At 45.1% G+C, this 27613-nt stretch overlaps 1 protein-coding gene and 1 pseudogene across 2 annotated transcripts in view; both read left to right on the top strand.

The window, feature by feature from the left end:
- Nucleotides 1-22511, top strand: part of ARL3 (ARF like GTPase 3) — a 32642-nt gene extending 10131 nt beyond the window's left edge. Inside the window, exons 3-6 of the mRNA XM_027112472.1 lie at nucleotides 1052-1168; nucleotides 10983-11033; nucleotides 12613-12798; nucleotides 22232-22511. Coding sequence (XP_026968273.1) covers nucleotides 1052-1168; nucleotides 10983-11033; nucleotides 12613-12798; nucleotides 22232-22279 — 402 coding nt within the window. The 3' untranslated portion in view covers nucleotides 22280-22511. The remainder of the gene's footprint in view (nucleotides 1-1051; nucleotides 1169-10982; nucleotides 11034-12612; nucleotides 12799-22231) is intronic.
- Nucleotides 22512-26705: 4194 nt separating this feature from the next.
- On the top strand, nucleotides 26706-27225 carry LOC113623361 (40S ribosomal protein S12 pseudogene; annotated as a pseudogene). The gene has a single exon (XR_003433903.1). The product of XR_003433903.1 is annotated as a 40S ribosomal protein S12 pseudogene (transcript).
- Nucleotides 27226-27613: the final 388 nt, after the last annotated feature.

Raw genomic sequence — 27613 nt, 5'->3', positions numbered from 1 at the left:
TAATTTGTTTCTCTGCACATGAACTCCCAGCTCACCCTTCTTCCTGCCCCTGATTGGCTTACCTTCCCCAAAGTTCCACCTTGAGTCACTGTCCTGAAAATGAACACTTTCTTTTCAAGTTCATCAGAGATACCTGTTAAAGAACAGTTTCAAATGCCCACTTGTTTGTTTTCATCACCACCTGTATGAGGGGTGCTACTCCAGTTTCAAACCAGCCTCCCGCTTCGTGTCCTGAGTTCAGGTCCTTCCTTTTCTTGATCAATGCATATGAGGCAATTTCTTTCATTTTGAGCTGCTCTTAAAGAATCCAGTCTTCCAGATTGTAGCTCTTGCCTCTTTTTTTTTTGCCTGCATTGGGTCTTCGTTGCTGCACGAGGGCCTTCTCTAGTTGCGGCGAGCGGGGCCTACTCTTTGTTGTGGTGCGTGGGCTTCTCATTGCAGTGGCTTCCCTTGTTGCGGAGCACAGGCTCAAGGCACGTGGGCTTCAGTAGTTGTGACTCTGGGCTCTAGAGCACAGGCTCAGTAGTTGTGGCGAATGGGCTTAGTTGCTCTGCGGCATGTGGGATCTTCCCGGACCAGGGCTCGAACCCGTGTCCCCTGCATTGGCAGGCAGATTCTTAACCACTGCGCCACCAGGGAAGCCCCTTGCCTCTTTTTAAACTTAACATTTGTTCTGTTGTGTTGAGTCTGCAGATTCAGCTTTGTTTTCTTGTTAGTTACATGTAATGTCCTGTTAAATTTCACCATGCTGAGGACTCATGGGATGGGTGGGGGTCTGTGTTGATTACCAGAGCTGTTCTCATAACAAATCATCCTCAGCAGTTCCATGTATGTGTGCACTCAGCATGACATCATCAACACTGACCCCAACCTGAGTGACAGAAGCACGTGTAAATACATTTTTGTTCCCCATCAGAGCAAACTGTTTTCAGTATCATCTGTGTCACGTCTGGCAGAGTACCTCAGAATTAATAAAAAACATAGCTGGTAAATGTAACTTTGTCAGAAATTGATCTCAAAGCCTAGTAAAACTTGATATTTTTTGTTTCAGGGTTTTAACATCAAAAGTGTACAATCACAAGGTTTTAAACTGAATGTATGGGACATTGGTGGACAGAGGAAAATCAGACCATACTGGAGGAATTATTTTGAAAACACTGATATTCTCGTAAGTACTCCTTCTGATGCATCAATTCATAATCTCTTCTCCCCTGTCTTACTAACATTTACACTATAATTGTCTTTCTTGTCAATAATTCCATTGCCGTAACATTGCTCTTCATCACTATGAATTTAGAGCTAGCAGACAGATTGTGGAGCTTTGTGTAATTTATATAAGATGTTTTTCTGTTGCTCAGTAACAATGTTGTGCCCACACCCACCTTGGCAAATAAAGTATTTATTAATTACCATAGTGATTTGAACAGCAGAAGAGAAGTCAGAAGATTGTGCCATTGACTCCATCAACCCAAGGAAATCAACGAATCAGGTATATCCCAAAGAGAGCGACCAAGATAGTGAAGGTCCTGGAAACCATGATGTATGAGGAATGGTTGAAAGACCTGACGATGTCCTTCCTGAAAGAGAAAATGCTTGGAACTGTCTCTAGTTGCTTCAGGACCTATCTTAAGTCTGAGAGATTGGCTTCATTGTGAATAGTTCTAGAGGACCAGGCAAGGAGCAGTTTGGGGAGTATTAGGGTTTAACTCAGAATAAGGAAGAAGTTTCCTATAATCGTAACTGTCCAGAAGTAGAAGAAGCCGCCTTAGGCTTCTGGGATTCCTTCTGCACTGGGATTCCTGGCTCAGGCAGCATTCGCGCAGGCAGAGGCTGAGACCTGAGCTCCCAGCTCACTGCCGAGTTCCCTAGGACTACTGTTTTAGGATTCTTGGAGATTTTACTCTCCAGGTGCATGATTTCTCCAATCCCTCAGCCTCTCAGCTCCTTCACCTCCCCTCCAGCGAGCTTGCCATCCGCCCCGCCTCAGCCACTCACTCATGGTCGTACCGTAAAACCAGGACCTTTCATGAACTTGGATAGGAAAAAATGTTGCATAATATCTCCGTTAACCTCTAACTGAAAGTTTGAATTTACTTTAACTATGACCATAGACAGTAAGCTGCAAAAACACGTCGATATCTTCATTGCCAGTAGAACTCACCTTGCATCTCAGACAGCTTCCCTCTCTGCTGCTGCTTCCTAGGTGTCTCTTTCTACCTGCTCATTCCTATCAGCATGCACACGTCCTGTAGTTGCTCTTGTTTAAAACAAAGAACTCTTGGCTTCCTGTACATCCTCCTCTAGATACTGTCCCATTCCTCAGCCTCTCTTTACAACTCCTTAAAAGAATTTTCTGTGTTCTCTGTCTTCACTTCCTCTCCCCGCAGGCACTCGGAACCCTCCATTCAGTCTCACCGAGAATCCACAGTGCCGAGTCCCATGTTCAGGTTTCATTACTCATCTCACTTGACCTGTCAGCACATTTAACAGAGTTGGTCGTCGTGCTGTCCTTGAAACATTGTCTTTCCTTGGCTTCCAGAATTCCATTCTATCTTGGTTTTCCTCCTGTCTCACTGGCTACTCCTCCTCAATCTCCATTGCTATTTTTTCTTATCTCCCAACCTCCAAATGTTGGAGTGCCCCAGAGTTCAGGCCTGTGCTTTTCTTCTCTAAGTCGCTGCTTAGATGACCTCATCCAATTTCAAGGCGTTAATCACCACCTACATGCCGGTGAATCCCAAACTGTTATCTCCAACCTGGAACTCAGTTTCATATACAGCCAGCTGCCTATTTGACACCTGAACACCAGTGGCTAGTAAGTCCCCTCAACCTCAACATGTCCAAAACCGAATTCCTATCTTCATCCACCCCTGCCCAAATCTTCTTCTCCAGTCTTCTCAGTAAATGACAGTCCCATTCATCCAGAAGCACTGGACTCATCCTGGGCTCCTTTTCACTCCCCACATCTTCTCCATCAGCCAATCCCGTCAATTCTACTTTCAAAATATTTCTAGAATCTGCCCACTTCTCTCCATCGCCACTGCTACCGTGCACTGATTTTTTTTAATTTATTTATTGTTTTTATTTATTTATTTGGCTGCATTGGGTCTTCATTGCTGCGCATGGGCTTTCTCTAGTTGCAGCGAGCGGGGGCTACACGGGCTTCTCATTGCGGTGGCTTCTCTTGTTGCAGAGCACAGACTCTAGGCGCACGGGCTTCAGTAGTTGTGGCATGCAGGCTCAGTGGTTGTGGTTTGCAGGCTCTAGAGCGCAGGCTCAGCAGTTGTGGCACACAGGCTTAGTTGCTCCACGGCATGTGGGATCTTCCCGGACCAGGGCTTGAACCCGTGTCCCCTGCATTGGCAAGTGGATTCTTAACCACTGCACCACGAGGGAAGCCCCCCATGCATTGATTATGGCAGTATCATTCTAACTAGCCTCCTAACTTCTGCCTTGCCTCCCTCAAGTCTCTCCTCAACACTATAGCTATATTGATCCTGTTAAAACATAAGCTTCCCAGCTCAGAGTTAAAGCCAAGGTTCTTACAGTGGTCCACGAAGCCCCCTACCTGCTGACTCCTCTTCCAAGCTCTTCTCACCTGGTGCCAGCTACACTGGCCTCCTTGCCATTCCTGGAACACAGGCATGCTCCCACCTCCGGGCCTTTGTCATCACTATTTACAATGCTGGAATTCTTTTTTCTTAGATATTCTCATGGTGTAGTCCCTCACCTCAGACATACTTTTATTTATTACCTTTCTCCTCCACTGTAATGTAAGCTACATGAATACAGGAACTTTGCTTTTCTTTTTTTTTTTTTTTAACTGTTGTATCCCCAGTGCTTACAAAAGTACCAAATAAATGAAATGGATAATTGTTATAGATGGATTCCAACATTAGGTAGAATGTGGAGTTCTATAACTTCTAAATTTCCTTCCAACTCTAAGGTTCTATGATTCTGTATCATTGTGGTCAAGTCCAGAGGCTTATTAATTCTATGAACTGGGTGGAACATCTACTTCACAGAGGGTTGATGAGAAGTAGTGAATTTATTTATCATGATTCTTAAATGGGGAATAATACCAAAATATAAAATTGTACTATCATCAAATCAATAAACACATGTGAGATACCAAGATGGCCGTCACAAGGGCTCATAATGTTTCTGGCCCATGGTGAAGGTAAGTTCCCGTATGTTCCTTGTGCCAGGTTGAAGGTTTAAATGGATGAGAACAAAAAGATGAGACACATCCATCCATCCATTTATCCATCTATTCAACCAGTTATTCTTCCAAAATGTATTATATACCTTCTAGGAGAACAGAAGAGAAATGTTGGGAAAAAAGAAAAATTTTCCCTTTAATACAGAAATTTCTTCTATAATCTCAAATAATGTGTCTGGTTTTGAAATATAATTTTAGAAATTTTCACATTTATGTAGAGGTCAAAAAAATAGTGTAATGAAACCCTAGTTACCTACCCATCATCTGGCTTCCTTAATTTCAGCTTTAGCAATCTTGTTTCATCTCCCCTACCACTACTTTTTTTTTTTTTTTTAAGTATTTTAAAGCAAATCCAAGCCATCATATTGTTTCACTCACGAATCCTTGAAATGTAGAGATGAGTCTCTAAATTGTATGAAACTACATGTTAGAAAAACTGAACATTGAAAGTCTTTCAAGGGCTTCCCTGGTGGCGCAGTGGTTGAGGGTCCGCCTGCCTATGTAGGGGACACGGGTTCATGCCCCGGTCCGGGAAGATCCCACATGCTGCGGAGCGGCTAGGCCCGTGAGCCATGGCCGCTGAGCCTGCGCGTCCGGAGCCTGTGCACCGCAACGGGAGAGGCCACAGCAGTGAGAGGCCCGTGTACCGCAAAAAAAAAAAAAAGTCTTTCAAATCCCAAAAATCAACAAGGAAAGTCCTGGAACTAATAAGTGATTACAGCAAATTTGCAGGCTATAAGGCTAATATACAAAACCTATAGAGTCAAGCCAAATCATTATGCTATATACCTTAAACAGTGCTGTATGTCAATTATATCACAATAAAACTGGGGGAAGAAAAGGCTATAGATTCTCCTTTACTTTTTGAGGCAAGAGTTGGGAAAAAGCAGGCAATTGAGAGAAATCACAGTTCTATCTGTTCATCTACTGGATTAGGTACTTTGAAAGAAATGTCCAAATAAGGGCTATATAGGGACTTCCCTGGTGGTCCAGTGGGTAAGACTCCACACTTCCAATGCAGGGGGCCTAGGTTCAATCCCTGGTCGGTGAACTAGATCCCACATGCGTGCTGCAGCTAAGAGTTCGCATGCCACAACTAAGAAGTCCATATGCCGCAACTAAAAAAGATCCCGCATGCCACAATGAAGATCCCGAGTGCCACAACTAAGACCCAGCACAGCCACAATAAATAAATAAATAAATTCCTTTAAAAAGAGCTGTATATAAGGACATTAATGCCTTAAGGCTCCATGAGGAGGTCTCAGAAACTTTCTGGTCTACAGATCAGGGTAATTTTAAAACATAAGCTCTAACATCTTGAGGGTAGACTGCAAGGTAGTTGTAATATGACCCTGGATTCCACACTTCCCATTAGCTGAGAGCACCTAGGAATTATTGGACAATCCAGCAAAACTAAGTTCACAGTAACCCTAGAGGAGCTTTCTCCAGCTATATTATGCTGCCAGTATCAGACGATATTTTGGATTGAGTCAAACCTTTTGTCATTTTCCAATGCTATTTGAGATTAAACGAGTCTTGAGGAGCAGCTGAGTCCCCAGGGTTAGATTCTAAGGGCTTGGGGCTTTTAGCCCTATCTGCCCGTTTTGTAGCAGCTTGGAGTGACAGTGGTGGATGGGTTACATTAGTTTGTCTGTACTTAATAGTCTTCCACTGTTGGTTGAAAAGACCTATTACACTAGACTCCACACTGCCTAGAAGAGCAGGGTTGAGGCTTGATGCATCTCGTTGCCTGGCTAATTCTTTTCAGTTCTCTCCAGAGTGCCAAAATACAGTCTTGTTTTAGAGCAGGTGTCGACAAACTGATCCAGCCTGCCTCCTGTTATTGTGTCTCGTGAGCTAAGAATGGTTTTGACATTTTTAAATGGTTGAACAAAAAATCAAAAGAAGAATAAGATTTCATGACACATGAAAATTATATGAAATTCAAATTTCAGTGTCCGTAAATAAAGTTCTGTTGGAACACAGCCACGTCCATTTGTTTATGTATTTTTTTATGGTTGCTTTTGCACTACAGCAGCAAAGTTCAATAGCTGTGAAAGAGATTGTATGGGCCACAAAACCTAAAATATTTACTACCTGACCCCTTACAGAAAAAGAGTACCAACCCCCACTTTAAATTATATGTTTCTCTAGAGGTTTGAAAGAATCAGAGCAACTCCTAAAAGTGCAGTTATTCTCAGGGATGATGACACTGAGAACATGACTTCAGCTTTATTAATTTGGGGGAAGTGACTAAGAAATTAATCCTGAGATAAGATAGAAGGGAGGGGATAGGATGTCTTCCATTTCTCTTGTGCCAGGAAATAACAGCCTTTTGATAGACAAAAACACATCATTTTTTTCAAGGTATATATTAATATTAATACCAAGCTCCACTTACTTTATCATTATTAGTTTTGTGTCTAAACACAACATAATTTAAGGTAATTTGCCATCATTTCCATATCCAAAGGACATCAAGTGAGATAGAGCTCAACCAACCATCTCTTATATTATCTCCATAATATCACTCACACTTGAGCATCAGTACTACTAGAGCACAAATAACTGAAAACAGGTCATCCAGAAAACTTATTTGTCAGTTTCACCCTCCTCTTAAGACTTTTGCTCAAGCTATCAATAAAACGCCACACTTTTTAGTGTCATCTCTTCTGTCTCCGTCTACCCCTCTGGTGGAGAAATACTTAAGAGCAATAAAATGGCCAAAAGGTGGCAGCAGGAGGGAGGAGGACCAGAAGCAAGAGGAGAAACAAAGAGCCTTCATTCACATGGTGGATAATCAGTCTCCGGATAATCCAAAGTTGGCTGAACTTCCATCCAGAAAAAATCTTTTTCTCTAGGTCTTCCTCCCACAACCAAATAAAAATTTCCAAGCAGTTGCCAATGAAGGTGTGAATTGGCTCTGCTTAAAGCATCATTCTCATTCTGAGTGCCATGGATTATAAGTTTATTTTAGAATAGGTTTATGAAACTTAATTTTTGAAGATCCATAGTGTTTTAAGACCAGTCAAAAGCACTATATTTAACTTTCTTTAATACTTTCTGAGTATTTTTTATTTGATAATCTGTTTTCGGATTCTTTTTTTTTGCTCAGTATTACGTAGCAACCTAAATGGGAAAAGAATTTGAAAACGAATCGATACATGTATATGTATAACTGAATCACTTTGCTGTACACCTGAAACTAACACAACATTGTTAATCAACTATACTCCAATATAAAAGAAAAAGTTACACCAAGGGGGGAAGGGGTGGGGGTAGGATGAATTGGGAGATTGGGATTGACATATATACACTATTGATACTATGTATAAAATAGATACCTAATGAGAACCTACTCTGTAGCTCAGGGAACTCAGTGCTCTGTGGTGACCTAAATGGGAAGGAAATCCAAAAACAGAGGGGATATATGTATACGTATAGCTGATTCACTTTCCTGTACAGTAGAAACTAACAGAACATTGTAAAGCAACTGTACTCCAATAAAAATTAATTTAAAAAAATTAAAGTTAAAAAAATGGTTTTTGCATGACTAGATTAACACTTACGTTATTAACAAGAAAAAGAAAGGAAGAAAAAGAGGCTATCCTTATCCTTAGCTATTGACCGCAAGCAAACAGATACTTGCAGGAAGAAACTGGGCAGCGCTGGGGAGGGGGTAACCAGGAGAATCGTGTGCCACTATAGAAAAACAGATTTGTGGGATCACCAGAGACTGGTTTGTGCTTAGGACTTCTTCACTTGGCCCTTTTAATAAATGGGGCAGTTGTTTTATAGCCTTCCTCCTGGAATTATTTTACAATAATTTTCAAATTCTATAAAAGTTATGTGAGAAAAATACTAAATGATAGGAAGAATTTATGTACAGTTTAGGAAAAGCCCCCTTTTGACTCTTTTAATGAAAACGTTCCTTGTGAAATTTAATGTCAAAGCAATAAGTAGCAAGTAATTAAAGTAAAAGTTAAAACTTTCTTATTGACTTTCAGCCTCTGGATTCTTTGGTATTTCAATCATCATCTTTCTTGTCTACTATTAAAACTATCTTTCCATTCCTAATTATTCTCTCCCAACTGTTTATTTTTCATCATATCAAACACCAATTTCTTAACTGTATCTTTTTCTTTTCTTTTTATTTTTGGCTGCGCCACGCAGCTTATGGGATCCTAGTTCCCCGACCAGGGATTGAACCCGGGACCCGGCAGTGAAAGTGCCGAGTCCTAACCATTGGACTGCCAGGCAATTCCCATTAACTTTACCTTTAATTGTATTCTCAGCCTTGTCTCAGCCTCTTCTACATTTACCTTCTCACTCATACCCTTTGTTCTCAAGCACATTTTTTCCTGCTTTGTAATCTGAGCCCAGAATACCCTCCCAGGGATCACCTGACCCTTCTCCCCTCCCTCACATCATCTCCCAGTCTTGCCTGAGTGAAGATCATCTTAATCCACTATAGACTACCAAATAGTTCTAATCCCGTCCTTTGTATTCAGGTTCACTCTTCCATTGCATTCCTTCTTTCTACATCTGTGTTTATACTATGCCTGCTACTATATAATGTGAGACCCACCAGTGGAAAACTAAGCCACCACCATGTTCTGACTTATCAGACAGTATCGAATTTTGTGTCTCTGTGGTGTGCATTGAGTCAGAGTAATATTAACAATAACAATAATAAAGCCACAAAAAAATACTGAGACCAAACACATCCATCCTTTCTCCTATGATTCTCCTTGAAGGAAACACAGGTGAGGTGGTCCCTGGTATCATATTTAGCACTAGTGACTCTAAATTTATTTATTTATTTATTTATTTATTTATTTTTGGCCGTGCTGCATGGCATGCGGTATCTTAGTTCCTGACCAGGGATCGAACCCGTGCCCCCTGCCCCCTGCCCCAGGCCGAGGAAGCGCCGAGTCTTAACCACTGGACCTCCAGGGAAGTCCCAGCACTAGTGACTCTAAATGAGAGTGCATTAACTTAAGCAAAGGAATTTTAATTGTTGGGGTTTTTTTCCTTTCAAAAGAGAGCAAGTTTTCAGAGTAGAACAGAATTTTAAGGCACGTAAAGGTGGGAATTCAAGATTGTTTTTCACTGTTGTTTTTCAATGATATGTTCTTTTAAAAGAGCGTTTCCATTATACCATTAGTTTAGTAACAATTCTAATTTCTTTAAAGAAAGTTTGAAATTTTGATAATTGTTAAGATTAGCAACTGGGAGAACATTTAATACACTGATGATTTTTTTTTAATGACTACAAAATGATATCTCTGGTTTTCTTTTTTTTTTTTTTAGATTTTTTTTTTTTTTTTTTTTTTTTTTTGCAGTACATGGGCCTCTCACCGTTGCGGCCTCTCCCGCCGCGGAGCACAGGCTCCGGACACGCAGGCCCAGCGGCCATGGCTCACCGGCCCAGCCGCTCCACGGCATGCGGGATCCTCCCAGACCCGGGCACGAACCCGCGTCCCCCGCATCGGCAGGTGGACTCCCAACCACTGCGCCACCAGGGAAGCCCTCTGGTTTTCTTTTTTTTTTTTAATTTACTTATTTATTTTTGGCTGCATTTGGTATTCATTGCTCTACATGGGCTTTCTCTGGTTGCAGCGAGCTGGGGCCGCTCTCCGTTGCGGTGCGTGGGCCTCTCATTGCGGTGGCTTCTCTTGTTGTGGAGCACAGGCTCTAGGCTCGCAGGCTTCAGTAGTTGTGGCACGTGGGCTCTAGAGCACAGGCTCAGTAGTTGTGGCGCACGGGCTTAGTTGCTCTGTAGCATGTGGGACCTTCCCAGACCAGGGCTCAAACCCATGTCCCCCGCACTGGCAGGCGGATTCTTAACCACTGTGCCACCAGGGAAGTCCTCAGATTTTCTTTTTAAATTAACATATGAAGAAGAATTAGAAGGGAACTTTCATAGGAAATGAAAATAATTAATGTGCTTGGGTTCTGGAACTATAGGCGATTATTCTTTCTTCTTTGGTCTTATCTAATTTCCCTTATCATTGTTATAGGGTGTTATTTATACAATAAATAAAATTCAGTGATGGGAAAGAAAGCTTGGGATTTGTAATTTACGGTAAATCTCAAAACTTCTCTTACTCTGGCAAAGCCTATGCCCCTGCTATTTCCAGTACTTGATCTTAACCTCCCAGCACCTGAAGACAGCATACAGTTAATACTGAAAATGGTACTTTCAGAATGATGATGTTCGAGGTCTATAGGATTTGTAAATGCCTCAAAACACTATCCCTTCCTGACAATTTGGGACACAGTATAGCAGAGTGCTTAAGAGCAACTAGGGACTTTACTGTCAGGTAGGCCCGAGTTTGAATCCCCATTTTGTCATGTACCAAACGTAACTTGGGTAAATTACTTAACTTCTTCGGGCTTATGTTTATTTATGTATAAAATGGAATAAAAATGAAATCTAACTCACGGAGTGATAACGAGGATTAATAGGGTAAATCTAGTAAGAATGTTCAGTGAATGCCTGTTAACTATATTTTTATCCTGCTTGGCTCTCCTGACTTCCTACTTTGGAGCTTTTCTGGAGGTATTTTCTGGGCCTCTCCATTTAATTAATTAATAGTTTATTTTGCATCCATAGATAAGAATTACCACCTCAGTTTCAGGATGCTGTGCTAATGTGAAAATCTGCTGATTGGGAATCATCTGCTCCTTCCCTAGAAGTTGCCCTGTCTTTTTCCATATTTGCTTATTGATGTAGCCTTCTTCTTTTACTTTACAGATATATGTAATTGACAGCGCAGACAGAAAAAGATTTGAAGAGACGGGTCAGGTAAAAAATTGTTCTGTTGAGATACTTCCCAAATAATTGGGTATTCATTAATCTACTTTGTAAATGTATAAGAGTGGGGGAAGTATTTTTGTTTAACCTGTGCAGTTTAAACAAAACAGTCATTCTGGCAAGCAGGCAAAATACCACTTGTCTAAAAAGAAATTAGTTGAGAATTCTTTAAACAATTTTTCGTTTAAAGCCTTTTAGTTTTAATCAAATTAAATAAATAAGGTATAAGCAAATGGAACTTACCACCATGCCCAAAAGCTCTTCCCAGGCCACAAAGAAATGAACCTGAGGAACAATTCACTTATCATTTCTGTGTACATTTTTCAATACCAACTTAATTGATCCAAGGGTAACTTGGACAAATTAGAAGGTATGGGAAGAAATGTGCAAGCCAAGACTAAGCTGCTCTTCTTGCCAAGCGAAGAGATAGGTATACTTTGAACCCAAATATGACTTCAAATGCAGAGTGCATGTCAACATGATTACACAATGCAATCTGTGTATGCAATTTTAAATAGAGAAGCAGTGGGCATAGACCATTTTACCCAGACTGAGTGCACTGATAAGAAGTGAGTAGTATCGTGGACCTCTTTGGAGAAGCACCTTTACATTTTATTGCAGAGTCCTTGGCCTGTGTCCTAAACTACTGCACGTGGCCTTCCAAAGGTAGCAGTCCCCATGTTTAAGTTCCTTTTCCCTGGAAATTAGTTTGAGAACTCTCCAGACTCCTGGAGACAGCCCCTCTCCCTTCTATACCTTGATGATTTCTAGACTTCACTCAAGTGAAGCAATGTTAAACATGAGTTTGGAAGTGAAGGGTGTCAGATGGAGATCTGCCTCTTGAACCATCCAGTTCTCTTTGACAGCCCAAGTGTCTTAAGTAGCTAAAATGTGGGTTGAGTGGGGAAGAGGTGGATCCTGGCATTTAGCTAAGTATATACCTTCTCCTGTACTTATCGCAGGCAGAATCAACATACAGTTTAGATCCCAACCAATAACCTAAAAATTAGAGACCTTGCCAGATGGACTAATGCAGTTACTTTAGGATGTGGGTTTAATGAAGTGTAATGCACATGCATGCATGTTTTGGAGACAGAGATTGATGAAACAGAATTATAGTCTCTAAAGCAATTGTCATTTTTAGTTCAAATTTTAAAATATATATGTATATGTACATATACATACATATATATGTATGCGTATCTATGCATTGAAAGTTACTTGCAGATAGTAACGTTTGGGTAAGTTTAAAATGTCTAACCACAATTTGTGTTCTCCCTCGAACAGTATTTCTCAAAGTACGACTTATGAATCCCCTATAAAAGAACCACCTGGGGAACTTGTTAAAAATGCAAATCCCTGGACCCTGGCTTAGACTTTCCAAAGTCAGCATCTCTGGGGCAGGCCCAGGAATTTGCCAGGGGATTCTTCCACAAGCTTAAGTTTGAGAACCACTGCCCTTGAAAGTTGCTAGTTGATCAGCTTAACTTACTTATTTCTGATTAGAAATGCATGGTTAAATATCATAGATTTCATCCTCCCCTCCCCATATATTCCCACAATGATCCAGGAACTAGCTGAATTACTGGAAGAAGAAAAGCTAAGTTGTGTGCCCGTGCTCATCTTTGCTAATAAGCAGGATCTACTCACAGCAGCCCCTGCCTCTGAAATTGCAGAAGGACTGAACCTGCACACCATCCGCGACCGAGTATGGCAGATCCAGTCTTGCTCAGCTCTCACGGGAGAGGGCGTTCAGGTGAGGTTACTGGAGGGCTCGGTCACCTGGCAACACGGCAGCCAGCCGAGGTAGCCTGTCTCATTGGTTGGGCGGATCTAGATAGAAAAAGATATGAAACAAATAGCCTTTGATGGGCAGATGAACCATTCCAGGATGTGAAAGGCCTGGAGGAGTTTGATTCTTTTCTACTTAGCAACCAATCCGATATCATTAACTGTTCCAAGAAAGCCACAGATAAACCACCCCCACCCCCCCCCAACGAGTGACAAGCTACCGCACTGGGGAGGAGGTTCGGAATGGAAGAATTCAAAAATGCTTTCCGACTCTAGGGTTCTTTGGTGATTGGGTTGGGGGTTTTGTGTTGTGTCTTGTATTACGGATGCTAAATACTTGCACTCCCAAGGTAACAGAGCCATCAACAACACACTAGCTATCCTAGAAGTGTTTTGTCTTTTCTGTTGGCTGTCTCCACTGCTGTCAGGGTTGGGGCCTGTTTCATGCTACTTCAGGTTTGTTTCCCATGGAGAAGCTTCTGCCGACTGAAAGCCTTAGGCTTTAACACTGAGGAACTGTGTACTGAAGAGCAGCTCCCCCTCATTTGATCTTAATTTAGGGCAGAAAACGATTGTAATCCAGACACCTGAAAGGCTCAAAGAATGATCAACAGTTTCAGCTCTGATGTTTCCTACCAAGCAGCCTCAAACCTGTTGACCCTTGGGGTCAGCCCCCTAGGACCACTTCTTGATTCTGAAGCCCCCAGCGTGCTCTACACGCCTCATTTTCAACATCTGGTGTACCTGCCAGGGAGGTGACCCAGTGCTGTGAGAACCAGAGAGCACTGCTCTAGGATGCTTTGGGGGATCAACAGCATCTAGAAAAATGGCATCTCCCCTCATTGCCGTAGGACACGTGTCTCTGGTGGCACGACCAGTTTGCTTTTCTGTGAACTTGGTGTGTTGGGGGATGAGCCCGAGATTTGATTCTCCATCATTGTCCGGCAGCCTCTTTCCGTTTCCCTTCTAATACTCTTCTCCCCCTCTCTCAGACATTTGATACTGATTTGTCTTAAAACTGCCTGACCACTTTTATCTCAAGCAAATAATCACTTCCTAGAATTATCTCACCTGTTCCAACTGTTTGCTGCCTGGTTTTTCCCTCTTTGTCACACAAAGAGCCAGGGCCCCTTCTGTGCTTGGCCTCTGATCTGAGGGCAGACCAGTCAGCACGGAACAAGCGCCCCTGCTCCAGACTCCTTGACACCTGCCCCTCAGAAGCTCTTGGTGCACGTGTGTGTGTCGTGCAGGCTCCCAAGTAGCCATAGATTACCTCGGCTGTGTCCCCAGAAGGGAAGCTGGGGCCCTGCGAGTCTCTGTGAGGTGTAGGTCTACGGAGGGGGCAGGTGTTAAGTCTCATCTGTTTCCTTTTTTCTTTCCTAGAATGTGGTTATAAAGCAATATATTCTCATTTTAATCATATCAAAATAATACATAAAATTAAAAAGTTCTTTCATTTCCTCTAATCCCACTCAAGAAAGAAACTAACTACCATTAGTAGTTTTATTCTTCTCAGGTCTCCTCTATAAAATTGCAATCACTTATGTGATTATGTATATCTTATCAGGTTTTGAATTAACTGGGCGATTTTCAGCTGGTCCAACAAGTATGTTACAACCCAGAATGTTTTTGAGTAGGTAAACTCTGATCATTTTATTTAGCTTCTCACTTTTAAACAAAAATCAAGTTCTGCCTAAGGTATTTCCCTCAGTCGTGCCAAAGATGGTAGTCATGAGGCCTCAGGTTATTTTGGTGAGGCTGAGGCCCAGGAAAAGAGAGTAGCTTTCTTGTGTTTGTACAACCCACTTCAGCAAGAGGACTCTGCCTCTCTAAATGGTTTAGAACCCAAATATAGAAAATAGAGAACATCTTGAGTTTGGGGACTCTAAAGATGGGGCCTTAAGAAAATAAATGCAGGGACTTCCCTGGCGGTCCAGTGGTTGGGACTCTGCGCTTCCAGTGCAAGGGGTGCTGGTTCAATCCCTGGTCAGGGAACTAGGGTCCCACATGCCACGTGGCACAGCCAAAAGATTAAAAAAAAAAAAGCAAATTAAATCATTAAAGAAATAAAATAAAATAAATGCATTCTGTATGTATACTCCTAAGAAAGTAGGAATTGACAGCTCTATTATCTTTTTTCACTCGTGGCCAGAGTGTCAAAAAGAAGAAAAAGCAAAGCTGGAATTAACAGTGAGGCTCTTGTTTCTTCAGCCAGCCTTAGGGATATAAAAAGGAGGGACTAGGGTCATCTCTTTAGAGGAATGGCATTCAAGTCAAGGGTGCTTCCTCAGAGGAGCGTGGAGTTGGGAGGGAGCTCTGGTCATTGTCTTTCCAGTCCCCACCCTTCCCGCTCGGCCAGGCAGAGATGACAAGGACAGACTCCTTGTTGCCAGCTGTTGAGCTGCCATAGAAATGAAGTTCCCTTTATATCACAGGATCTTTGGGCCAAAAAAGAGGCTGTGAGCTACCAGACAGACAGAGGGTGGGGGCAGGCAGGAATCAAGTGAGACAGTCCTGTATGGTTTGATCTTGTTAGAAAGTTCTTCCCAGATCAGGGACCTCAGCAACCAGGTTCACAGAAAATGATATCATGAGAGATCCAGTAAAGAAATGTGAACAAGAAAAATCATGGTTTTGTATGGAGAAGAAATAGTTTGAAGGTCACTTAATTAGTTTAGTAGATAGTACCATGGTGTATAGAATTGGGTAGTTAAGACTGGGATTTCAAGGTTAATGAGATTAGATTATGGTTAATAGAATGATATAAATTTAGAGAATTTAGCCATTATTTGAAACGGGTTATTTAATAAAAATGTTAATTAAGAAGGGAGTCTGCTGTCTGTTGTCCTTTAATGGTAACCTTTGAGGACTGGAGAAAGGTCGTGGAAACACTTTTCATTGTGAGGCACTGATTGACCATGTCCCTCTCAGGTAATACCTTTGACCTAAGCTCTTGCCCACTCAGCCAGTTTCTTGGTTTTCATTTTAAAAAGAGTCACTTAGGTGGAATTCTTTCCCTGCATTGCTTAGTTCAGGAGCAGGCCTTTTAAAGATTCTTGTTAATTAAGGCTTTAACTATTCTTAAAAATGAAAGACTTCACTAGAAAAATGTCACTTTCAGAGATTCTGTGTAAAAATTTCCTGAAATTCCCTAAATTCCTATTTCATCCTCCCATTCCACCCTCCCCACCCACTACCCGCTGAAAGCTGGTCAGTAATGGGCAGAGCTGCTAAAATGATCAGATGTGAAGTGGGTCAGGTATCTGGCACCACAGCCCTAATGACCCTGAAAGAAAACGTACAAAGGTTAAAAAAAAAGACCTGGAATTTCTGTTACTGTTTCAGATGTTTACAAACAGTGTCTCTATTTACATTGTGTTTAATCAAAATGCATTTGAGAGACATGTCCTCTACTGATAAATAACCATCCAGTGGGTGAGTCAAGGGAACAGATCCACTAGGTGGGGAGCTATGCCCTCTGGGGTAGTCGGGCAGGGAGATCACTTCTCCTTAGCCAAGTAGCTTAAACATATGATTTGACATTATGGAAGTTAGTGATTCCTGGGGTGGATTTCACATTCTTGTTCTACCTGATATTCTGATGGCAAATACATGCAGTCTTTACAAGGACAGGCAATCCCTTGCTCTGGGTGTGGAAATCGGCTTTTGAGGGCTTCAAAAGAGTTTGGAACAGGTCTTTCTTTGCCTGACTAATGGCGATGAGGAGGCAGCCCATCATGTTATTAAAGCAAGTTTTCATGGGAAACTATCAAGAGCAGAGCATAGGTAAACGGCACTAAAAGCTGAAGGAGAACATCAATCTTGGAAACTCTGGGCTATGGAGAGCCCCATAGTCCAGGGGAGTGATCAGAGGAGACCCAGTTATGTCAAGCAGATGAAGGCAGAAAGAGGAGAAACTGAACAATGTTTGGGAGGGAAAACCTGCAGCCCCTGCAGGCAGACTGCCTTGCAGACATGGAGCGGCCTCCCTCTGCACCCTGGGGCTGGGCCAGGGTTGCTAGGGCCTCTCCTAGTGCACAACATCTAGCCTGGGACTCTTCTTTTCCCTGGGTGTCTGGAAAATAGTGAACAAAGATCTGGCTTAGAGCCAGAGAAAGATATAGAGAAATCAATCCCTCTTCCACCTGCAGACCTGAATGTGAACCCCAAACCACAGCTTTCCTTGGCTGTTGTAGTTTCAGGTGCTTGAAGACATTTCCTCCCTAGAACATTTTGTGTGTGTGTGTGTGTGTGTGTGTGTGTGTGTGTGTGTGTGTTTAATTAAAATTATACTGCATTGGAATTTCCTTTCAAAGCAGAGATCAGCAGTTTCAACCTGGTCTCTAACCTTAGTCATAACAGAGACATGCCTACACCAGTAGCTTTGAGCTAGCAGAAGATTCTCCTGGGTATTGCTCTCCATGCCCCTACCTCATGCTCATCCCTTCTTTTCACATCGCTTCCACATTCCTTGTCTTCCTTCACCAAGCAGGAGCCATGATCCGGCTCACAGAGGTCTCACCTACACAGAAGGGGCCTCTAGCAGTCTGAGCCCTGACGTGTGAGCTGTCCTTCAGAGCGCCTTGCAGGTGAACAGTAAACATTCACTAGCCCAGGTTCTTGTTTTTGTTTCTTTTTCCTTGATCCAGGGGACCTTCCCCTTAATATGCCAACAGAATTTCAATATATTTTTTAAATAACATTTACAACTTCTTTCTAGGCCTGAATCAGTCATTTTCAACTCCCAGTGTGTATGGGACTGCTTATCTGCAAGTCAGACCTCAGGTTTATTTTTAAATTTTCAGATGTCTCTGTAGACTAAGGAAGCAAGCTTGGGACATGCGATTCTGCTGCCTCTCTGGTGCAGTGCCCTTTGTCACCAGAAAAAGTATTAATAGCAAGCAATATTTTATGTATGCTGCTTCCAGCTGCTCCTTGACCCTGGGGGCCCAGTGGCACAATGGGATAGGCTGCATTGCTCAGCAAGGGTCTGAGCTCCGTCGTCTTAAAGCAATTACTGATGTGACCGTGTAGTCCTCATGGCATTAAAAACCAGGCCCACCCAACCATGGCTGCCACTGCTCAGTTCCAACCATCAAGCAGTGATGGATGCATTGCAAAGAGATCAAATTAAGAGAAGTGCAGTGAGCTGGATGGACCTAGAGTCTGTCATACAGAGTGAAGTAAGTCAGAAAGAGAAAAACAAATACCGTATGCTAACATATATATATGGAATCTAAAACAAAAAAAAATTGTTCTGAAGGACCTAGGGGCAGGACAGGAATAAAGACACAGATGTAGAGAATGGACTTGAGGACGCGGGGAGAGATAAGGGTAAGCTGGGACGAAGTGAGAGAGTGGCATTGACATATATACACTACCAAATGTAAAATACATAGCTACTGGGAAGCAGCCACATAGCACAGGGAGATCAGCTCGTGCTTTGTGACCACCTAGAGGGGTGGGATAGGGAGAGAGGGAGGGAGTCGCAAGAGGGAGGACATATGGGGATATATGTATACATATAGCTGATTCACTTTGTTATAAAGCAGAAACTGGCACACCACTGTAAAGCAATTATACTCCAGTAAAGATGTTAAAAAAAAAAGAGGAGTGCAGTCGGAGACCACTCTTCCCATAGAAAGGGCATCATGCCTTTAATCCCGAAACGGAGAGATCTGTGATCAGTAGGTTTTCACCCATATGGTTAGGGGCCATCTTAAATCTTTCCCAGCAGTTAGTAGGGAATAATATCATGACATGGTAAAATGTATTTCCTCTCCCGAAGGCCAAACAAAGCTCAGTATTTGAGGTTCAGTGTCTCTCCTTAGTCTCTGGTATTGAATTGAAGCTAATCAATTCAAATTCAGTTTCAGCAAGGTTGGCCAGGGGAGGTGCGGTGGAGGACGAAAGGGAGGACTACTTATGCCATAAGGTTGTCAGCACAACCTGACAACCTTATGGCATAAGTAGTGAGGAAGCGTGAGGAAGATCCAGTACGCAGAAATTTGGTCAAACCAGTTTTTGACAATAAAGTTTCAACCATTAAACGAACCTATGAGTTCATTTCCTTCTTTGGAGGCAGAGCAGTAACCTACTTCAAGTAAATGATCACCTTTTCTCAGTCATCTGTTTTTTGGGGGGTTTTTAATTCATTTATTTTTGGCTGCGTCGGGTCTTCGTTGCTGTGCGCGGGCTTTCTCTAGTTGCGGCGAGCGGGGTCTACTCTTGGTTGTGGTGCGCAGGCTTCTCACTGCAGTGGCTTCTCTTGTTGCGGAGCACAGGCTCTAGGTGTGCGGGCTTCAGTAGTTGTGACTCGTGGGCTCTAGAGCACAGGCTCAGTAGTTGTGGCGAATGGGCTTAGTTGCTCTGCGGCATGTGGGATCTTCCCGGACCAGGGCTCGAACCCGTGTCCCCTACATTGGCAGGCGGATTCTTAACCACTGCGCCACCACGGAAGCCCCAGTCATCTGTTTTTAAAAAATCAAAGCCTTTTCAGATTAAGGCCAGAGGCCCGTGGCTGCTGATTTAAGCATGAGAAGCAGAAGGGTCCTCCTCTTGCAATGATGTCGTCTCTAAAGAGAGAGATCCTGCTGGAGGTGGCAGGCTTGCGGAGAGTTAATACATGGGGAGCGAGGTAAACGCGTAGGATTCCACACGCGCTGATACCTGGCAGCCCGGGAATCCTGAGAGCTGAGTGGCCAGAAACAGCCTCTGGCACCTTCAGAGCTGCAGCAAAGCCACGCAGGGTGCTTGGGTAGGGCTGTTCTGTCTCATGCCCCTGTATTCAGCTGGAAGTCATAACGAAGAAAAAACTGGAATTGCTCCCTCTGCCAACTTGAGCCCCAGCTTCTCTCTAAGCCTGAGGCAGAGCTCCTCCCCGAGCAGTTGCCCGCGGTCATTGAGAAAGGGTCATCGAGAGCAGATGCCGGGGCTAGATTGCCTGGGTTCACAGCCTGCCTCTGCCACGCACTCTTCTGTGCCCCCATTTCCTCATCCATGAGTACCTACTTCACAGTGTTGTTACAAGGATTAATTTAAAAGATATAAATTAAGTGTGTGGCCACCACCATGCTAAGTTCTGTAAACACCACCTCAAGCCAGCCTGGCGTGGACCCTTCCCTCAGGAGTCTTTCCTTGCCAGTGGGCACCCTGGCACAGCTTGTGCCTGATTTTTATTGAAGAGCTATCATCGTCATTGACTGTTGCCTCCCCAACACCGCCACCTCCAGCTCAGGTTCTCCTCTAGGTAATGACAGGAAAGGCACAATCCCCAGCCTCCAGACACCAGATCAGGGTGGCCTTCCCGAGCCAGAGCAGCTTAAGTCTCCTAGGCTTCCCACACTCCGGGTTGCAGGCGCAGCTGCAAAGCCCCGGGGCCATCGGGTCAGCTGGTGGGGCCCGACCTCTGAGCGCCCTCTGCTGGCAGGACTGTGGCTGGAAGGGTTTTGTCACCGCGGGCCCTCACATACATCTGGAGGACACTGCCCCTCGGCAGGGCTCCCCCATTTAAATTCCCTCTGCCTCCATAACAGATACCCAGGAGAAAACTGCCCCTCACCCTCCATGTTCTGCTTTGGGTTCCTGCAGCTGAGTAAATATTTTTCCTATCTCTTTGAGTGCGTTCATGTTGAGTTACATGCAGTAAAAGAAACCCACCCCCCTCTATAATCAGCTGTAAAACAAGAGGGAAAATGGTATTCGTATAGTGTGGGAACACTGTTCTTGATTTCTCTGAGAAGATGATTTGATAAAACGTTGCAAGTCTCTACAGAGGAGGAAATATTGAGGTACGCACCTTTGATGGTGTTTGTGCGGATTCCTGAAAATGGAAAGTGCTACGTAAGTGCTGAGCTATTCAGCTTCGAATGCAAAGGGAAGATGCTTATCTTATTCATCCCTCTTTTATTTGTAAAATCTTTTTTGTCTCCTGGCAGGTGATCTTTTTTTTTTTTCCTGGAAACCAATTAGCTCCTAAAATTAAACATGCTTCTCTTTAAATTATTCCTTTTCATAAAATGGTCTTAAAATTGGCCTCAGCTTTTCAGAGTAAGTAGCTGACCCAGTTGTAATCGGAGATGCATTCGGAGTCCACCTTCTCCCACCTCGGCGTTCCCCCACCCTCATCCCCACTGCTGCCAGGTGCTGTCCACCTTTGTGCCTTCAGCTGTGGCCAGCCTCTTCTTGGCACATGCCCTAAGGTATGCTCTGGGACAGCCATCAGATTATCTGATTCTCCCACCCAATGCTCTGATGGCAACTGGCGGAGTTTTAATCACTGTAAATTCAGGTTATGGTCAGATTAGCCAGGAGATAGGATGCCTGCTGGTTGTTTTGAAGTGATGTATTGTTTATGGGATTAATGCTCCTAATGGCCAAGGGTGTCAGCTGATGTTTATTACTTTAAGCTGTCTCAGCTGTTCAGGTTCAACAGCTAGCTCCCTGGTCATAGGAAATGCAGGGCTCTGAATGTCATGTATGCCCTGAGATGTGCACGTGTGACACATGCAGGGGAAAGGGGTGCGGTGCGTTGCAGAAGCCTCGTTTGATTTTGTTCTGGGCTTCTGAGACCTCTGCACACCCCTGGGGGTCAGAGAGACTCTGGGGAAAGGGTGAGCATTCAGGGATGGCTGCAAAGGGCGTTGAGAAATAGGTCATCTCTGGCGGGCCTGGCATCCACGAGATATCATGCCACCTGCCAAGTGGCTGTAGGTATTGTGTGGTTTTTACCTCTGTCCTCCAGCCTTCTAAGAGAGGACACTTTCAAGGTCGCTGTGCATTTAAGGGAACCTTCTCCCCAGTCCCTCTGCTTGGTAGCGCTTAAAGCCGCAAGAACCAGGCCAGGCCCCTTTAAACCTTCCCTGGTGCTGCGCGAAGAGAAATAAATGCACATTGCCCCAGTGTGTGTCTAGTAACATGCACTGCAGTTGGTTTGTTTTTCCAAAAAGAAATTTAATTTAGCGCAAGTGTACACTGCCACACTGTAAACACACCGGGCACCAGAAAGGTGGCTTATTGAATTTAATGCCCTAGCAAAGGTCAGCTTTTAGAAAAAGCCAAAAATGGCTGGAATCTGTCCTGATAGCTCCTCAATCAGGCCTTGGATCCAGGCAGATGTGTTTATTTTTTCAGAGGGAGTTCCTGAGGACCCATCTCAAGTTCGGGCTCTGGACATTCCCCCTCCCTTCTCCCTCCTGTGCTCTCAGAGGCCTCCCTCCTCCTCCCCAGGAGTTCACTGTCCCTGGTCACCCAGGTGGGCCCCTGGGGAAGGCAAGCTCCATTGAGCTGGTGGTTGAGGAGGGAGGACCCAGGACCCTCGCCCTCTCCCCTCTGGGGCTAGAGTGTGTGGTGCCTTTCTTACAACTAACGCTGCCTCTCTCTGACCATTTCCCTCAAAGGACGGCATGAACTGGGTCTGCAAAAACGTCAATGCAAAGAAGAAATAAAATCTTGACGCATGGAGACGCAGGAGCTGCGGGAGCTGAATTCTGTCCTGAAAAACACTAATTTGCTGCTTTCTGACCAAATGTTTTTCCATCTGTGTACAGCTACAGCTGTGTGAAGAGAGGGAACAACACAGTTTAAAAAGAATCCCCATTCCAGCAGTAGTTTTAACATGATCTCTGAGGTTCAGTATCATTTTTCAAATAAAGGAATTATATTATTTCCTCTGCATAATTGAAATAGTATTAAATGTCTCAAAGCACATGATTAGAAAATGAGATCTTTTAAATGAGCAAGAGATTGCATTGCAGTTTAGGCAATTCCAGTGGGCTTTTTTCTTTCAAAAAAAAGGGGGGGGCTGCTGGGGAGAGGAAGAGGAAGAAGCAACTTAGGCTGCGGTCATTCATTTCCTGACCTGTCTTTACATTCCCCCATGGTGTTGAAACCAAGACAGTGTTTGATGGTGCTGGTCAGTGATTTTTACCATCATCCACTGAGCCAGGGTTGCAGCCTGTCTGGGTGGGGAGCTGCTGGGCTTGGGGGGGTGAAGCGTGAATAGCAGATGATTAAACCATCTTGTCATGCAGGTAGGAGACTGTATGTAATCCTCACCCTTTGGAAAGGAAAAAAAAGCCTTTCTTGCAAACAACACACCACAGAAACATACCCCGTCCCCAGCCCCCAACCAGCTACACAGGGAATCAGAGTCTTACGACTTTTGACTGTAATGACATCTGGAATGTAAGGAGAGGTGGGAGGTTTAATTCCAGAAAAATTACAAGGTCCTTAAAAAGCCCTCACATGGAGGGCTCAGGCTAGCGTAAACAGGCTTTCTCCAGTTCAGTGGAGCAGTGAGCAGCCGACTCTGAAATTAGCTGGCTTCTCCACGGCTGTCCTATAGAAGGGATTTCTAAAGCTCAAAGAATTCTGTGTTTAAATGATCACAATAGGCTGCTGCTATCAGATTTTAAAAATAAATGCAGCTTTACCGAGAACCTGCTCCACTGAGAAAAGCCAGGCAGATCGATTTTTAGAAGCGATCAATTTTTACAGTGCTGGCAACTTGGTGGTGTGGGCTGCTCGAGGGGGACAGGGCTTGTTGCTGGGAAGAGCGTGGGTGTGTATGGTCGCAGGGGCCGTGCCCGGGGAAGCCAGAGTCACCCCAGCTTCTGGTCACCTCTGCCTCTCTCCAGCAAAATGTGTCCTCTGGTGACTGATTGGAGAGGAACGGTGGGAGACTTCTCCTGCCCCGTGTTGCAAAAAGAGCTTGCTTCCCTGAGCCTTAAGAGATCCCCGGCTTCAAGCAAGGGAAAGCAGGCCAGCGCATCCCTGGCTCCTGAACTGAACTATGTCCTGATGCCTGAGCAGTGGGGTTCTCAGAGACTGAATAAGAGACTGTCAAGTGGCTGGTGGGTCCCAGGAGGGCAGCTACTTTTACCTCCCAGGAGGTGGCCCTTCCCGAACCCACCAAGGCATGTGAGCAAACTGAAGGGGTCACTCCAGCCCCTGGCCCTCAGTACCCAGCCTTTCTGGACCAAGTTGTGCGGGTGAGGCTGAAGCATGGTCCGCTTCAAAGGTGGTCTGGGGTGAAAGTCATTAACAAGGCCAGACATGAAAAGGTGCCCTGGGTTGCAAGTACTTATAGGGACAGACCTGTAAGTACTTGCAAAACAAAAGGTGAGGGTTTTTAAACCACTGTGAGCTAGTTGCCCCCTGCAGCCTCCCCCGGCTTGTCTGTCTTACCCAGACGCCTCTCGCCCTTTGAACAGAGGCAAAACAGAAGTATAAGAAACCAGAAATCCCCCTTCTATCCGGCTGGAAATGTGGCTCTAGCACTTGCAAATATTTTTTCCCCTCCAAATAGTGCATCAGGGATGTTATCTGAGGGGCAGAATGCCTGCCTTGAGGTCTGTGATTGGGGAACACTGAGATGTGGAACTTGGACTCTGGCAGTGGATGGTCTGTGAAATATCTTTGTTCTTTTACTACCAACTTAGGGAACTGTTTGAAAGGGCCCCCCAGGGCCTCAGCCAGCAGGCAGAAGCCACTGCCTTCCTCTGATAACAGCCTCTGTGAATGTTCAGATTTGCTTTTCAGCTAAAGACACAGAGACATTGTGGATGTCACACGCTTTCATCTTCCCTTTCAGCCCTACTGAACCCTCCCGGGGCTCGCAGGGTAGATGAGAGGAGCCTGAAAAATGCAGAGTTTGAAAGCTCCCATTTGTAAAAACAAAATGCTTCTAAAGACTCCTTTCCTCTCCCCAGCCACCGCCCCCCCGCACTTGGAGGACAGAATTGGAAGCTAGAAAGAGGACTCCCGGTCTCCCATCCTCCCACTCCCAGTGAGTCTTAGTGGTGAGACTTGCTCTGGGCACGACTGCATCTGAATGTGCCGGGAAGAGGGTTGGGGGCCAGAGGGCGGGCAAGGCCTGGGACAGGGGCCCCAGGGTGTGTGCTCAGACCAGTTGTGGGAAAAACTCCTTCCCGTCCCCTCCTCCCGACTTCCCCCGTGCGGCTCCTTCTGGCTGGCTTCCCCGTGCCCAGGGCAGCACACCCTTTCCCCTTCACTCTCCCTTGGTTACTATGGAAACAAGGGTGTCATTGATGTGGGCTGAGCTGGGGAACATGTCGGCGCACAGCTGAGAGTCAGCGATTATGCCGGCGGGTAGAAATGTACCAGGGTTAAGGTCCGCAGCTCCCAAACTGCGGGAAGGACGCCGTCCTGCCCCCTCCCTCCCTCCCTCTCGCTTCTCCCTCTCCTGGCTTTTGACGAATTCCTTTATTCCCTTCCGGGCTAAAGCAATGGCTATTTTTGCGCCACTCTATGCCCCACCCTCGCTGTCGGCCGCGCCTTATCCGGCCTGGCCTGGAGGGTGACACCATGTCACCCTCGCCAGGACTCGTCCCTTGATTCCCGTCAGAGTTTGCTTTGATTTCTCTTTCCTTCTCAGGGGCCAGTTCTTACTTCCTTTTATTTTTAGCTCTGCACTCCATGTGGTTTCAGGGTTCAGTCTGCTCATCGAAAAGTACTTTTTTTTATAGTCTCTTTTGAAAATGATAGTCAAAGGAAGGGACGTGGTATTTGGTCATGTGGAAAATTCAATGTATAATTTAGACGTCTGTCAAAAATCCGACAAATAAAATTTAACTGAAACCAAGGCAGCCTGGAAAGTGTCGTGTCCTTTGCTGGAGAGGGGAGAGGGCCTGCGGTGTGCTTGTCCTTTCAGAGGTTAGCATCCCTCAAGGTGCTTTCTTCAGAAGGATGTAACATTAACACCGCGACCAGCGATAAAAATAACCCTTTATTAAGCCCCTCCTACATACCAGACCTCTCATCTACATCATGGGGCAGTATTAGTCCCACCTCACAGTTAAGCAAACTGAGGCACGGGCCTGGGTTAAGGAATTCACCCACTATCACAGAGCCCTTAGTGCCAGCAGGGCAGGACCCTGGGTCTGAAGGCCGCGGCAAGTTGCCTCCTCTGGAGGGCAAAGACAATAACGACCCGTTTCTCAGGCATCTCAGTCCCCGGCCTTCCGAGCCCACACCAGGGGTCTCCTCTGATCAATGCCGCTCCTCAGGGAGGCGCGGGGGGGGGGGGGGGGGGGGAGGGGTCTCTGTCCCAAGCATTGGGTGTCCTCTGTCCTCACGGCGGCACAGCTGAAGATTTTGTACCATGCTTTGCACAGACAGAAAAAAGGGAGAAGTCAGGAAAACTGCGGTTGGCAAGGATGCTGGCAATTACCTAGTACCTAATACTGAATTTTCCTTTTAGAGAGGGTGCAGAGAGGGGAGTAGACTTGCCCAAAGCCACACAGTAGGAGGCAGAGTGGGCTCCAGTCCAGGGCTCTTCTCTCAGGAGAAGAGCTTGTCTTCCCCTCTGGCAGCCTCACTTCAGTGGCCTTAGAGACATACCAGCCTGGCTGGCCCCAAGGGCCAAGCTGTTGGCAGAATAGAGGGGAGCTGGAGGCAGGAAGAGAGAGAAAGTCCAGTGCTGCCAGGTAAATGGCAGGACACACACCTGAACTGCAAACAAACAATCATTTTTAATGTAAGTATGTCCCATGCAATATTTGAGACATAGGGACTTCCCTGGTGACGCAGTGGTTAAGAATCCGCCTGCCAACGCAGGGGACACGGGTTCGAGCCCTGATCCGGGAAGATCCCACATGCTGCAGAGCAACTAAGCCCGTGAGCCACAACTACTGAGCCTACGTGCTGCAACTACTGAAGCCTGCGCACCTAGAGCCGGTTCTCCGCAACAAGAGAAGCCACCGCAATGAGAAGACTGCGCACCGCAATGAAGAGTAGCCCCCGCTCACCGCAACTAGAGAAAGCCCACACGCAGCAACGAAGACCCAACGCAGACAAAAATAAATTAAAAAAAAAATTTGAGACATAATACTCATAAAAAGTCATTGTTCTCTTTCCCTGCCGCCGCGGAGCCGCGCGGAGGCGGAGGCGCGGGTGCATTCAAGATTTGGCTCCACCCGTAACCCACCGCCCTGGCCGAGGAAGGCATTGCTGCTGGAGGTGTAATGGACGTTAATACTGCTCTGCAAGAGGTGCTGAAGACCGCCCTCACCCACGATGGCCTAGCACGTGGAATTCGCGAAGCTGCCAAAGCCTTAGACAAGCGCCAAGCCCATCTCTGCGTGCTTGCGTCCAACTGTGATGAGCCTATGTGTGTCAAGTTAGTGGAGGCCCTTTGTGCTGAGCGCCAAACCAACCTGATGAAGGTTGATGACAGCAAGAAGCCAGGCGAATGGGTAGGCCTCTGTAAAATTGACAGAGAGGGAAAATCCCGTAAGGTGGTTGGCTGCAGCTGTTTGGTGGTTAAGGACTATGGCAAAGAGTCTCAGGCCAAGGATGTCATCGAGGAGTACTTCAAATGCAAGAAATGATCAAATAAAAAAACTAGGCTCTTGTTCCTCAAAAAAAAAAATGTCATTGTTTATCTGAAATTCAAATTTAACTGGCCATCCCAGTTTTTGTTTTTGTTGTTTTGCTAAATCTGGCAACTCTACTCAGAATGCTGTGCTGAATAAAGGCACAGTGAGATACAATCAAACTGTGTTCTCCGGAGTCAGACCCAGAGATCTATCTTTGCCCATCCATAAATCAGCTCTGTGATCTTGGGCAAGTTGCTTCCTTTCTTGGAGTCTCCCTGCCTCTTCATCTGTGAAATGGGACTAAAGCCGTAGGGAGATTTAAAAGAGCTATAATGTCGGGCTTCCCTGGTGGCGCAGTGGTTGAGAGTCCTCCTGCCCATGCAGGGGACACGGGTTCGTGCCCCGGTCCGGGAAGAACCCACATGCCGCGGAGCAGCCGGG

This window comes from Aethalodelphis obliquidens, unplaced genomic scaffold (genome assembly GCF_003676395.1).
Source record: "Aethalodelphis obliquidens isolate GAN/ISIS:26980383/991018 unplaced genomic scaffold, ASM367639v1 scaffold11, whole genome shotgun sequence".
Lineage (NCBI taxonomy): Eukaryota > Metazoa > Chordata > Mammalia > Artiodactyla > Delphinidae > Aethalodelphis > Aethalodelphis obliquidens.
Note: the sequence above shows the minus strand (reverse complement) of the source record. Positions and strands in the feature narration are given on the sequence as shown.